Source organism: Dicentrarchus labrax, unplaced genomic scaffold (genome assembly GCF_905237075.1).
Source record: "Dicentrarchus labrax unplaced genomic scaffold, dlabrax2021, whole genome shotgun sequence".
Classification (NCBI taxonomy): Eukaryota; Metazoa; Chordata; class Actinopteri; family Moronidae; genus Dicentrarchus; species Dicentrarchus labrax.
This window is the reverse complement of record NW_026136720.1, coordinates 1,914,245-1,929,373: the sequence shown is the minus strand read 5'-3', so window position 1 is coordinate 1,929,373 and position 15,129 is coordinate 1,914,245. Positions and strand designations below refer to the sequence as shown.

The window sequence follows — 15,129 nt, the reverse complement described above, 5'->3', positions numbered from 1 at the left end:
TAAAAGAATATCATGGTCAATGGTGTCAAATGCAGCACTAAGATCTAATAATACAAGTACAGAGACAAGTCCATTGTCAGAAGCAGTCAGAAGGTCATTATTAACTTTAACCAGAGCTGTCTCTGTGCTATGATGAGCTCTAAATCCTGACTGAAAATCCTCAAATAAACTATTGTTATGTAGAAAGTCACACAACTCTTTGGCGACTACTTTCTCCAGAATCTTAGAGAGGAACGGGAGGTTAGAAATCGGTCTATAGTTGGCTAAAACCCCTGGGTCAAGAGTAGACTTTTTAAGAAGGGGTTTAATTACAGCTACTTTAAAGGACTGTGGTACATATCCTGATAATAAAGAAAGATTAATCATATCCAGTAAAGAAGTGCCAATTAAGGGAACAACTTCTTTAAGCAGCCTAGTTGGGATCGGGTCTAACAGACAGGTTGATGGCTTCGATGAAGAAATGATTGAAGTTAACTGATGAAGATCGATTGCAGAAAAACAGTCTAAATATACATCTAAGTTTACATTGACAGAAGTCCCTGAACTTGGAGAGCCACTGATAACTGTTGATGGCAGTTGGTGATTAATTTTTTCTCTAATAGTAATAATTTTATTATAGAAGAAGCTCATGAAGTCATTGCTACTTAAGTTTATGGGGATATGTGGCTCAATAGAGCTGTGACTCTCTGTCAGCCTGGCTACAGTGCTGAAGAGGAACCTAGGGTTGTTCTTATTTTCTTCTATTAGTGCTGAGTAATAGGCTCCTCTGGCATTACGGAGGGCCTTTCTATAAATCTTAAGATCATCTTGCCAATTTGAGCGATATTCTGATAATTTGGAAGAGCGCCATTTCCTTTCAGATTTCCTAGCTATTTGCTTTAACTGGCGGGTTTGGTGGTTATACCAAGGTGCTAGTCTCCTATGTTTTAATAATTTCCTTTTTATAGGAGCGATAGAGTCTAATGTTGATCGTAGTGAGCCTGTAGCACTATCGACAAGATTATCAATTTCAGAGGGACTAAAGTTGTTATAGGACTCTGTTAAATTCAGACATGGCATTGAATTAAACACTGAAGGAATCTCCTCCTTAAATTTAGCTACAGCACTGTCAGATAGACATCTGCTGTAGGAAGTTTTGCCTAATGGCTTATAATCTAATAGTATGAATTCAAAAGTTACTAAATAATGGTCAGATAGGAAAGGATTATGTGGGAAGACTATTAAATGTTCAATATCAATGCCATATGATAAAACAAGGTCAAGAGTGTGATTAAAACAATGAGTTGGTTTATTTACACTCTGACAGAAGCCAATTGAGTCTATTAATGATATAAATGAAAAAAAATAGTAGTGACTGATGATGATGAACATAAAGGGATTGATAACGACAACAACAAAAACGATGGGGGACAATGAGCAGTGACAATAGTAATAATAGTAACTGTAGTAATAATAATATTAATAATAATAACAGTAATATCAGTGATATTGGCAATGGCAGTCAAGCAGCACCATGGCAGGAGGCTCCACCAGAATCCATGAGAACCTGCGAGACGAGAAAGCACAAGAACTCCGGGGAAGAAGTGAAGTTAGTAACATGCATTAATGGAACATGAATGAGTGCAGAAAGAGAGAGAGAAGAGAGGAGCTCAGTGCACCATGGGAAATCCCCCGATAGTCTAGGCCTATAGCAGCATAACTAAGGGATGGTTCAGGACTCACCTGATCCAGCCCTAACTATAAGCTTTATCAAAGAGGAATGTCTTAAGCCTACTCTTGAATGTGGTGAGGGTGTCTGCCTCCCGAACCACAACTGGAAGCCGGTTCCACAGGAGAGGAGCTTGGTAACTGAAGGCTCTGGCTCCTGTTCTACTTTTAGAGACTATAGGAACCACAAGTAGCCCAGCATTCAGAGAACGTAGTGTTCTAGTGGGGTAATAGGGTACTATGAGCTCTTTAAGATATGAAGGGGCCTGACCATGAAGAGCTTTATAGGTGAGGAGGAGGATTTTAAATTCTATTCTACATTTTACAGGGAGCCAGTGCAGAGAACTAATACAGGAGAGATGTGATCTCTTTTTCTAGTTCCTGTCAGTACTCGTGCTGCAGCGTTTTGAATTAATTGGAGCGTCTTAATGGACTTATTGGGGCAACCTGATAATAAAGAGTTGCAGTAATCCAGCCTTATCAAAGATAATTCCAAGATTCCTGACAGTGGTGCTAGAGGCCAAGGTAGTGCCATCTAGAATAACTATATCTTTAGACAGTGAGTCTCTGAGATTTTTGGGGCCAAGTACAAGAATTTAACATCAGAAAATTGCAGCTCATCCAGGATTTTATGTCCTTAAGACATGTTTGTACAGTGTATTAATACGGTGTAGTATTTGTACATTGTATTTGTAGAGTGTACGAAGCTGTAGTGAACGTGTGAAGCTGCAGTCAGCGTGTGACGCTGCAGTCAGCGTACGAAGCTGCAGTGAACGTGAAGCTGCAGTCAGCGTACGAAACTGCAGTCAGTGTACAAAACTGCAGTGAACGTGTGAAGCTGCAGTCAGCGTGTGAAGCTGCAGTCAGCGTGTGAAGCTGCAATCAGGGTACGAAGCTGCAGTCAGCGTACGAAGTTGCAGTCAGCGTGGGAAGCTGCAGTGAACGTGCGAAGCTGCAGTGAACGTGCGAAGCTGCAGTGAACGTGCGAAGCTGCAGTCAGCGTGCGAAGCTGCAGTCAGCGTGTGAAGCTGCAGTGAACGTGTGAAGCTCCAGCAGCCCCCAGCGGCACAGACACCAACTGCAGCTTCTCACTGAACAGCTTTCCTTTGATTTTATACTTAAGTTAATAAATTAATGTTGTTTTTGTTGTTGTAATGCATTCAGGAGCTGTTAAGTAAATTAAACAATAAAAAGTAAACGTGTCATTTTCAAACTTTATTCATATTAGTTTTATACTGCACGGCTTCTTCAGACAACATTTATTTACATTAACAAATACAAAAATACAAATTTAGGAAAAAGCAGAATGACTGTACACTGTACAAACATCCAACTCAACTTCCTGTTTGGAACACTGCAGGTTACAGGTGAGTCCAGGTGAGTCCAGGTGAGTCCAGGTGAGACACGAACTGCTGTTTAAACTGAACTTTAGTAAATAAACATTATCCAGCAGCTGAGTTCAAACCTCAGACACAATATTTCATCCTGGAATTACAAACTTCTTTCTGATTTTAACGAAAATCCTCTCAGAGAAACCCCTTTCGGTTTCTACGGTAAAGGGACCCTGCTGTCGCCATGGCGACAAGACCAGAATATTGTGATAAGTTTTTCTCAAAATATTTTTACTTTACTGTTATCAGAGCTCCTGATGGCCGATAAACAAATACAAACACATACAGATCTTTGGATATCAGAAGCAATCAATCGATCAATACATCAACGACTGAAAACTAATCCCTTCAACAATCTTCCTCTGAGACGGTTTCCATGGCAACCTGCTGGTTGCACCGGACGGAGCTGTCCATAAATAAATGCTGTAGTGAATGCAGTGTACCAGAATCTCTGATCGCCATAGCAACAGTAAGGCCTCTGATTGGTTCAGGAACAGAACAGCTGTGACATAATTTGCAAGGCGGCGTGATGTCAGCAGGGCGGGTTCCCTCGCAGCCCCAGAGGGACCAGCCTTGGCATCGGCCTCCAGGTCACGCCCCCTTCCCTTCTCCCCGCTCTTCCTCCTCTTCCTCCTCCCTCAACTGCTGGGCTGGCACTTCTGGCGGGGGACGCCACTGTGGACCCGCCCACCTTCATCTGCAGCAGAGGGGGCGGAGCCAGGACGCCAGCTGTAGAGTCTCCATTAGCAGGTCGGGGCTGCGGCCCCGACTCCTCTGTCTCTGTGTTAACAGTATCATCAGAGTCCGAGTCCAGCTGCAGGAGCCAGGGGCTGTGGCCTGGCCCCGAATCCGGTGGCCCCTCCTCTGGTTGTCCAGCCTCAGAGGGTGGTTGCCCTGGTAACTGGAGCGCCGCTGCCTGCTGGTTGAGGAAGACAATCTCGTTCAGGAGGGAGGTCAGACTCTGCTGGTCCAGGTCCTCTCTGGACCCCTCCTGCTGCTCTGGTTTCAAATGCCCCCCCACCGGGACATCTAGATCCTCTGTGGTCCCCTCCTGCTCCGGGACCCCAGCCTGGAGACTGGAACCTGGTCCCTGAGTGGAGAATGCAGATGGTGAGGTGGACTGGGATGGTGCCTGGTCCTGGTCTGGTCCAGCAGAGACCACTGCAGGAGGAGGAGGGACATCCTGCTGGGGGGCTTGTGCTTGTGCTTGTTGTTTTTGTTGTTGTGGTTGTTGCGGTGTAGTTGATGGTTGAACCAGCTGCAGCAAGTTGTTAAAGTCTGAAAACCATAAAAAGCACAATTCAGGTTATCGGAAGTCAATCAGTGAGTGAATCAATGAGTCAGTGAGCGAATCAGTGAATGAATCAGTGAGTCAGTGAGCGAATCGGTGATCAGTGAGTGAATCAGTGAATCAGTCAGTCAGTGAGTCAGTGATTGAGTTAAGCTGTTTTTTAGTTTATTAGTTACCTGTGAGGTGTTGTCAGTTAGTTGATCGTTAGTTAATTGTTAGTTAATTGATAATTAGTTGTTAGTTGTCAGTTGATTGTCAGTTCATTTTTAGTTAGTTGTCAGTTAATTGTTAGTTGTTGGTAAATTGTCAGTTAGTTGTTGGTAAATTGTCAGTTAAGTGTTAGTTTTTAGTTGTTGGTAAACTGTCAGTTAGTTGTTGGTAAATTGTCAGTTAAGTGTTAGTTGTTGGTAAATTGTCAGTTAAGTGTTAGTTGTTGATAAATTGTCAGTTAAGTGTTACTTGTTGGTAAATTGTCAGTTAAGTGTTACTTGTTAGTTGTTGATAAATTGTCAGTTAAGTGTTACTTGTTGGTAAATTGTCAGTTAAGTGTTAGTTGTAGTTGTTGGTAAATGGTCAGTCAATTGTTAATTGTAGTTGTTGGTAAATTGTCAATTAGTTGTTAGTTGTAGGTAAATTGTCAGTTAGTTGTTAGTTAGTTGTAGTTACCTGTGAAGTTGGTGACGGTGGAGCTGCTGTAGATCTTACCAGTTGGGTGGTGGTGCAGTGATGTAAGATGGATCTGATTGGTCAGACTGGGGATGTTGAGGGTGACTGAGGCCACGCCTACAGACAGAGAAGAGGACATGTCTTACTTCAGAATAAAAGCATGTTGAAGCAGAGAACAGAGGCAGTGAGCCGTCATTACCTGGTGTAGGAGACGTCTGCAGCATCGTCGGGCCACCCATCATCGGGCCCAAGGTCAATACTGGTTGCCCTGGCAACGCAGCCCTGACCAGGGACAGAATCTCAGCCGGTAACAGAAAAGATGCTGCCTCTGGAAAAAGATTTATTAATCAATCAAATAAAATAATCAATCACTCTGAAATACTGATAATAAAACAACTCAAAACAACCAATGAAACCTGACACTAATCAATATTTCTTTTATTCATTTAATGTCTTTGTATAAGTCGGTTAGTGAGTCAGTCAGCTAATGAGCTAGTGTGTCTGTTAGTGAGTCAGTTAGTGAGTCTGTTAGAGAGTCAGTCCGGTAATGAGTCAGTCTGTTAATGAGTCTGTCTGTTAATGAGTCAGTTAGTGAGCCGGTTAGTGAGTCAGGTAGTGAGTCAGGTAGTGAGTCTGTTAGTGAGTTGGTTGAGTCAGTTAGTGAGTCAGTGCGTTAATGAGTCAGTGAGTTAATGAGTAAATGAGTTAATGAGTCAGTGAGTTAATGAGTCAGTGTTTTGTATATTATTAAGTTTTGTATGAAATTGTGTAACTTGAAACAGCAGATCGATCAATCAATCAATCAATCAATCAATCAATCAATCAAAGGATCAGTTCCATGCTGCAGTTCTTACCCTCCGCATTCTTTGTGAGCAGGGACGAGGGTTTAGCAGGATTCTTACTGCGAGACAGGATGTTGGGGACCGTCCTCGGCCTGCCTCTCAGCAGTGATGCATTGTGGGATACACCGGGAGGAGCCAGGCTGGGCTTACTGTTAGTCCGGACAGGTGTGGAGGTGGGAGGGGCAGACAGAGCAGTGGGAGGTGCTTGCTGCTTTAGCTTAGAGGATGTGATCATGATGTCGTCATCAGTTGTGTCTCCTGAGGAAGGCTCAGAGGCTTCGCCCCCTGCGGGCAGCCGCTTCCTCTGATTGGACGATAGGTGTTGCATCTTCCTGAGTCTCTGCTCACCTTTACCTGCAGCCACAAGCACAGACACGTTACATCTCCACCTACAGGTCAATGATGCCCACAACAGCCCCAACTCACTTTTACTATTGATTCAAATTTCTGACACATCGGTTTGTTTGACATTCAGTTCGAGGTAACAATGCCTGATTGATCACCTGACTGATCACTTGATTGATCACCTGATTGATCAACGACCTGACTATCAGTTCTGTCTGCAGATTTATCTTCAACATGGCCACTGTTATAAACTGTATTTACTGTTTTAAAGCCTCATTATGTAACTTTACAGGAACATTATCCTGCTAATGTTCCTCAGTAATGTAATGTCAGTAATAATAACAGTCAGTAATAATACCAGTCAGTAATATCAGTCCGTAATATCAGTCAGTAATAATAACAGTCTAATTAAGGCTGCAAGCAGCATTGGGCGGGACCTCGCACTCCACGCAACTCGGGACGTGGTGTGGCCGCGTCACATGCCGTCGTAACACGTTCGGACCACAACATGAAATTGTCACGTCACCCCACTCCCAAGCCCTCATCGCCAGAAGCTGAGGGAGACCACTCTACGTTGTCACACGTTTCAGACACTGCAAAAGACTTAAGCTTTCATAGAGAGACTCTTCACTGCAAAAGGTGGAAATTCAGCGCCACGCCACGGACACACAGTTTGATGCACAGTAAATATTTGATTAACTTATGATCACCAATGTGTCTAGATTGCAGTGATCGAATATGAATTCAATATGATAAAATCTGTAGGAGTTAGTTAAAATAGAAGCCCTGAAATGCCGGAAATGGCATCACAGTGGCCGACTTTGACGGCACGCCACGGACACACCCTTCATGTACTGACCAATTTTGAAGTAGATCCGATAAGTCCCCTATGAGGAGTTCATTCAAATAGAAGGCAAGAATTCATCAAAAATGACCAAAGAATTCAAAATGCCCAACTTTGACAGCACGCCATGGACACGCCCTTCAACGTACAGTCACAAAAAGCACGGCGTTTAATCAGCAACATTTTTTGACTGTACTGACAAAATTTGAAGTCGAGCCGATAAAACCTGTAGGAGAAGTTAGTTCAAATAGAAGCCCTAAAATGCCAAAAAAGGCCTCACAGTTTGACATTCGATTCAAAATGGCCAACTTTGAAGGCAAGCCACGGACACACCCTTCAACGTACAGTCGCAAATAGCACGACGTTCAGTCAGCAACATTTTTTGACAGTACTGACAATTTTGAAGCAGATCCGATAAATTCCCTAGGAGGAGTCGGATCAAAAGTGAAAATGACAAACAAAATGGCAGCCGAGAGTGAAAATGAAAATGAAAATAGCCGACTTCCTGTGGGTTTTGGGGCATGGGTCCAAGAGAATTTTCTGTAGGTCTTGGCACATAACACGTGCCTACCGAGTTTCATACATATTGGTGAAACGTGGCGCCGGGCTGCTTTTTTAAAATCCTGTAGGGGGGCTACAAACACGACAAACACAATTTTTGGTATGTGAGCTAAAGGCTCCAGTCTACACATGTCCTGTGAATTTCATATTCATAACTATTACGGTGTCCGCAGAGTGATTTACCCTGCCACCAGAGCACCACCCAGTAGCGTGATTTTTCTCCTTTTTAGGTGAGCCTCCTACTACATACTACAGTTAGTCATGGTGTTCCACAAGGTTCTGTACTTGGACCAATACTATTTACTCTATATATGCTCCCTTTAGGCAACATTATTAGGAATCACTCCATTAACTTTCACTGTTATGCAGATGATATGCAGTTATATCTATCGATCAAGCCCGATGAAATTGATCAATTATCTAAATTACAAATATGTCTTAAGGAAATAAAATCCTGGATGACCTGCAATTTTCTGATGTTAAACTCAGATGAAAATGAAATTCTTGTACTTGGCCCCAACAGCCTTAGAGACTCACTGTCTAAAGATATAGTTACTCTAGATGGCATTACCTTGGCTTCTAGCACCACTGTCAGGAATCTTGGAATTATCTTTGATCAGGATTTGTTATCCAATTCCCACATAAAGCAAACCTCTAGGACTGCCTTCTTTCATTTACATAATATTACAAAAATTAGACACATCCTATCACAGACAGATGCAGAAAAACTAATGCATTTGTTACTTCTAGGCTGGATTACCACAACTTTTTATTATCAGGTTGCCTCAACAAGTCCATTAAAACGCTCCAATTAATTTAGAACGCTGCAACATGAGTACTGACAGGAACTAAAAAAAGAGATCACATCTCTCCTGTACTAGCTTCTCTGCACTGGCTCCCTGTAAAATGTAGAATAGAATTTAAAATCCTCCTCCTCACCTATAAAGCTCTTCGTGGTCAGGCCCCTTCATATCTTAAAGAGCTCATAGTACCCTATTACCCCTCTAGAACACTACGTTCTCTGAATGCTGGGCTACTTGTGGTTCCTATAGTCTCTAAAAGTAGAACAGGAGCCAGAGCCTTCAGTTACCAAGCTCCTCTCCTGTGGAACCAGCTTCCAGTTGTGGTTCGGGAGGCAGACACCCTCTCCACATTCAAGAGTAGGCTTAAGACATTCCTCTTTGATAAAGCTTATAGTTAGGGCTGGATCAGGTGAGTCCTGAACCATCCCTTAGTTATGCTGCTATAGGCCTAGACTATCGGGGGATTTCCCATGGTGCACTGAGCTCCTCTCTCTTTCTGCACTCCTTCATGTCCCATTAATGCATGTTACTAACTTCACTTCTTCCCCGGAGTTCTTGTGCTTTCTCGTCTCGCAGGTTCTTGTCGATACTGGTGGAGCCTCCTGCCATGGTCCTGCTAGATTGCCATTGCCAATACTGTTGTTGCTGTGCACCTGTCTGTCTGTCCGTCTGTCTCTCTCTCTCTCTCTCTCACCCCAACTGGTCGAGACAGAAGACCACCCACCTAGAGCCAAAGGATCTGTCCTAGGTTTCTGCCTTTTAACAGGCAGTTTTTCCTTGCCCTTGTCGCCAAGTGCTTGCTCATTGTGGTACTGTTGGGTCTCTGTAAATAATGTTAAAGAGTTCGGTCTAGACCTGCTCTATTTGAAAAGTGTCCTGAGATAACTTCTGTTATGAATTAGCGCTATACAAATAAAATTTAATTGAATTGTAGATTTTTCGTCAAAACAAGAAGTGGGGCATTTCCCCACATTGGTTTGTCCAATTGACACCAAGCTTGGGTCCTTAGTTCTCCATGCCTTCCTTAGGCATTGTGCAGGCCATCGCCACAAGGTGGCGCTCTTTAAAATGAACAAGTTTATATCTCCGCATCGGCACATGTGATTAAAAGAAAACTTGGTAAAATGATTCCACATGGCTCCCTGAGGTTCGCTTAAAAATGTGTCAACAATCCGCCACTAGGTGGCGCTCTGGTGGCATGGTAAATCACTGTGCGGATGAAATTCACAGGGCACGTGTAGACTGGTGCCTGTGGCTCACATACCAAAAATCGTGTTTGTCGTGTTTGTAGCGCACCCTACAGTATTTGAAAAATGCAGCCCCAGCGTCACATTCACCGATATGTATGAAACTCAGTAGGCACGTGTAACGTGCCGAGACTTACAAAAAAGCCTCTTGGACCCATAACCCAAACCCCATGGGAAGTTGGCCATTTTGTTTTTCATTTTCACCTTCGGCTAACTTTTTGCCTTGTATTTGAACGAAATCCTCCTAGGAAATTAATCGGATCTACTTCAAAATTGGTCAGTACAGATAGAACATGTTGCTGATTAAAAGTTGTGCTATTTGTGCACGCACATTAAAGAGCGTGTCCGTGGTGTGGCATCAAAGTCAGCCATTTTGACTTTTTTTGTCATTTGCTGTGATTTTTCGTGTTGTATTTGAACGAACTCCTCCAAGGGAATTCATTGGATCTGCTTCTAAATTGGTCAATACAGTCAAAGTAAGTTGCTGATTAAAAGTGTACGATGTCCAATGTCCACTAAACTTCACATATTCTGTAACAGTCCCACCCTGAACACATCCTCACAACTTCAGTGTATGTGGTCCAATCTCAATGAAATTTCACACGTTTGATAAGAGTCCCGCCCTGAACACGTCTTCATGACAATATTCAGATATAGTGAGAGCGCCACCTACTGGCAACAGGAAGTAAATCTGATTTACGTGAAATTTTCATGTTGTGGTCCACATGTGTTACGACGACACGTGACGCGGCCGCAGCACACCCCGAGTTGCGTTTAGTGCGAGGGCCCGTTCATCGCTGCTTGCAGCTTTAATTATTATTATTATTATTACTACTACAGTTACTATTATTATAATCACTGCTCATTGTCCCCCATCGCTGTTGTCAACGGCATCATCCTCTTCATGTTCATCATCATCAGTCACTACTATTAGTGTAGTTGTTGCTACTGTTGTTGCTGTGCACCTCTCTCTCTCTCTCTCACACACTCTCTAATCCTAACCCCAGGTGTAATATTAATGCTAATATATATACGTTGGCAGTAACTCTGTCCTACATCCCATAATTCATCATTTTAGCTCTCATTGAGGATGTGGTTGTTTGTTAGAGAAGGGTCCAGCATGAACTCCAGAAATCAGCCGTCTTATCAAAGCAGCCACATTCACAAGTCCTTATTTATACAGACTATAACCACGGTGACAAACTGTCCATCAGCTTCCTCACCTGGTCTCTGGGAGGTCGGACCGGTCTTCAGATGATCCTGAAACAGAAACCAGATCCACTTTCACCAAACCCGCTGCCTTCAGTGTTCAATAAGCATCTATTAGTTCTGTATTTGTCTGAATTACTCACACTATCACATAAATGATTAAAATTCAGTTATAAAATGTTTTATCTTCCTCACTGACACTATTACAGATATCACTGACACTATCTGTGTTAGTGAGCACTTCTCCTTTGCCGAGATAATCCATCCACCTCACAGGTGTGGCATATCAAGATGCTGATCAGACAGCATGGGTATTGCACAGGTGTGCCAGAGCATCCCAAACATGCTCAATGGGTGACATGTCCAGTGCAAATGCTGGCCATGCAAGAACTGGGATGTTTTCAGCTTCCAGGAATTGTGTACAGATCCTTGCAACATGGGGCCGTGCATTATCATGCTGCAACATGAGGTGATGGTCGTGGATTCAATTCAATTCAATTCAATTCAATTTTATTTGTATAGCGCCAATTCATAACAGAAGTTATCTCATCAGGACACTTTTCAAATAGAGCAGGTCTAGACCGAACTCTTTAAAACATTTACAGAGACCCAACACCCCCACCATGAGCAAGCACTAGGCGACAAGGGCAAGGAAAAACTACCTGTTAAAAGGCAGAAACCTAGGACAGATCCTCCGGCTCTAGGTGGGTGGTCGTCTGCCTCGACCAGTTGGGGTGAGTGAGGAGAGAGAGAGAGAGAGAGAGAGAGAGAGAGAGAGAGAGAGAGACAGATAGACAGACAGACGCACAGCAACAACAGTATTGGCAATGGCAATAACGATGGGCCTCAGGGTCTCTTCACGGTATTGCTGTGCTTTCAAAATGCCATCAATAAAATGCACCTGTGTTCGTTGTCCATAACACACACCTGCCCATACCATAACCCCACCGCCACCATGGGCCACTCGATCCACAACGTTGACATCAGCAAACCACTCACCCACACGACGCCATACATGCTCTCTGCCATCTGCCCTGTACAGTGAAAACCGGGATTCATCCGTGAAGAGAACACCTCTCCAAAGTGTCAGACGCCATCGAATGTGAGCATTTGCCCACTCAAGTGGGTTACGATGACGAACTGCAGTCAAGTCGAGACCCCAATGAAGACGACGAAAATGCAAATGAGCTTCCCTGAGACGGTTTTATTGTGGCCAGCCTAAGGCACACCTGTGCAGTACCCGTGCTGTCTGATCAGCATCTTGTTATGCCACACCTGTGAGGTGGATGGATTATCTTGACAAAGGAGAAGTGCACACTAACAGATTTTGACAGATTTGTGAACAATATTTGAGAGAAATAGGCCTTTTGTGTACATAGAGAAAGTCTTGGTGCAAAAACGCAAGTGTTGCGTTTATAATTTTGTTCAGTGTATGTATGTGTTCATAACTATAATTGTATTTTAAAACCTTTCGTATGTTGGTCGTCTTGGCAACGAGTCTCTCCTCATCAGACGAGTCTCCAGTCAGCTCGTCCGTCTCACGTCTCTCTGGCAGCTCAGTGTCGGACTCAGGTGAGCTCACCTGTCTGCTCTCCTCTGAACATAAACAACACAAACAACAATAACAACACAAACACTGATGAACACAGCAGAGCTCGACGTCTTTATCCGTATCCAACATTTCTGTGTTTCTACGTTGGGACTCGAGCAGCAACTCAGTGACAAACTTCATTAGTCTCTGACTCTCAAACAACGGCTAAAACATCCACTCTGTCCACACGCATGTGCTCTCTGTCATACATGTGAAGTAAGAGACCTCCTCCACACACCCACACACAGGTGAGTGAGTGCTCCTTCACTGTCTCTTAGCTAGTAACCATAGCTGTACAGTTAGCTGTAGCGTTAACCTCCTGTCTATTATTCACCTCTTCAGCCCAAATTGTTCTATAAAATAATGGATACTTTTTTTCCAGGACCTTTCCAGGAGGCTTTCATCTTTGTAGACCAGCACTCTAGTTTGTGTCCGCTCAGAAGGGCTCTGTGAGTTCACCTCCATCGGTTCAGTTGCTATTATGCATTCTTTTCAATAAAATGTTATTAACTTTTTAACTTCCTGCTTTTGGTACCTGTTGTTGGAGCAATGGTGCTGAGGTATTGATCCCTCCTCTTCGTCAGCTTCTTCTTCTTCTTCTTCAGATACGCCTCAAACATCCTCAGCTCCTCGATCACCACCACCGCCTGCAACAGGCAGACACACACCTGAATTCACCACACAGCACATACAGTGAACTCTGCAGGTACAGTGAACTCCGCAGATACAGTGAACGACGCAGGTACAGTGAAGGCGCAGGTACAGTGAACTCCGCAGGTACAGTGAAAGCACAGGTACAGTGAACAAACCATCCTCAGCGTGGAGATCTTTGAAGCTTTGTCATCACTCAGTCCCACTTCTGTCCTCAGACGTTCAAACAGCTGCCGCATCTCCCCTCGCCGCCGTTTCTCTGTGGCGTTATGATTGTGCCGCTGACGCTCACTCTGACAAACAAAGATAGAAAATAAGGCTTACATTGTCTTTTTGACCCATTTACAGACACTCTTACTTTGAAAATATCAAACCAACTTTCTCTTACATCATTGTTGGTGCTGGACTGTTCTTCACTGTCTGTCTCCTCTCCAAAGTCTGACGAATTCTCTGTGTCGCTGCCCGCCGGCCACTCCCTCTCCACCTCCGTTGGCTCCTCCCTCTCCACCGGCATCTCCACCTCCGTTGGCTCCTCCCTCTCCACTGGCATCTCCACCTCCGTTGGTTCCTCCCTCTCCACTGGCATCTCCCCCTCCGTTGGCTCCTCCCTCTCCACTGGCATCTCCCCCAGCATCTCCTCCTTTGTTGGGTCCTCCCTTTCCACCAGCATCTCCCCCTCTGTTGGCTCCTCCCTCTCCACCGGCATCTCCCCCTCTGTTGGCTCCTCCCTCTCCACCGGCATCTCCCCCTCTGTTTGCTCCTCCTGCTCGACGGTGTCCAATGAGTTCTTTGCCCCGCCTGCTGTCTCTGTGGTAACCAGCTCCGTCTCTTTGTCCACAGAGATGACATCCAGGTTCACCGGGTTGTGAGCCAGTTCCGGCTCAGGGGGATTTGGCTGGGGTGTGACCTCTGACCCTGGCGGTGCCAGAGGAGGTTTCTGATTGACTAACACCCCACCAGGACCCGCAGAAACCGTCACGGTTTTGACACCAAGCTCCACCCCTCGGCCCGAGGAGGGTTTGAGGGAGATGAGGTTCATTTGGGTTTGGGTGGGGGCAGGCCGGAGGAGCGTGAAGGAGCCTGGGGCCACCTCGCTGAAGGGGCGGGGGGGCACTTTAGCACAGGTGACGATGATTGGTTCCTTACTGGAGTTGGGGGGTAGGATCTTAAAGGTGCACGTCCCCTTCTGAGCCAGAACACTGGAGTAGGGACAGAGCGGGGACGAGAGGGGGGACACAGAGAAGGACCGGAAGCCAGAAAGAGAGGAGGAGGAGGTGGAGGAGGAAGAGCTCACTGTGGTCACAGGAGGAGTTTGATTCACAATCTTGCCGACTGAAGTCTGACACGATGCAGCAGGGAGGACTGAGAGGGAAGATGAGCCTGTAGGAGGGAGGAGACATTCAAACATACAGTTGTTTTGCTGTAAGGTAAAATAAGTTATTTTTCTTTTTCCACACACACACACACACACACACACACACACACACACACCTGTGCAGGTACAGTACCTCTGTGGACGGACTGGTTCTGGTTGACAGATCTCAGCTGGCTGATTGGAACAAGTTGGACCAGTTTGCCATCTGGTCTGCGGTAGTACTGGACGCCTGATGCAGCCTGGACTGGCTGCAGGACCATCCTCTGACCGATGGGGGGTGCAGGGCAGTGACCAGGTGCAGGACCAGGTGCAGGACCAGGTACAGGAACCTTCCCACGAAGACCTGGGACCTGAACTATGAACAGCGAGCCTTTAGAAGCCGGATTTACAGGGGGGACCACAGAGACCTGAGGGTCTGAAACACACCATCAGGAACGGGGTTTATTCATGGTTCTCAACGTGAGGGTCACAACCTCTCAGAGTCACGTGATCAGTCTGACATATTTCATTCATAACGCTGCAGACTGAGACTGTGGTGCTGCTATCAGACATTACATACACAAAACTCTAACCACATAACACATAGTCAACATTTATATTTCTCAT

General features: G+C 44.9%; 1 protein-coding gene across 1 annotated transcript in view; it reads right to left on the bottom strand.

The window, feature by feature from the left end:
• Positions 1 to 2,909: 2,909 nt before the first annotated feature.
• mgaa (MAX dimerization protein MGA a) overlaps positions 2,910 to 15,129 on the bottom strand; it is a 34,612-nt gene continuing 22,392 nt past the window's right edge. The window contains exons 18-27 of the mRNA XM_051383464.1: positions 14,657 to 14,946; positions 13,537 to 14,528; positions 13,307 to 13,441; positions 13,033 to 13,144; positions 12,375 to 12,502; positions 10,921 to 10,957; positions 5,910 to 6,251; positions 5,255 to 5,383; positions 5,056 to 5,172; positions 2,910 to 4,376 (exon numbers count right to left, since the gene is read on the bottom strand). Coding sequence (XP_051239424.1) covers positions 3,631 to 4,376; positions 5,056 to 5,172; positions 5,255 to 5,383; positions 5,910 to 6,251; positions 10,921 to 10,957; positions 12,375 to 12,502; positions 13,033 to 13,144; positions 13,307 to 13,441; positions 13,537 to 14,528; positions 14,657 to 14,946 — 3,028 coding nt within the window. The 3' untranslated portion in view covers positions 2,910 to 3,630. The remainder of the gene's footprint in view (positions 4,377 to 5,055; positions 5,173 to 5,254; positions 5,384 to 5,909; positions 6,252 to 10,920; positions 10,958 to 12,374; positions 12,503 to 13,032; positions 13,145 to 13,306; positions 13,442 to 13,536; positions 14,529 to 14,656; positions 14,947 to 15,129) is intronic.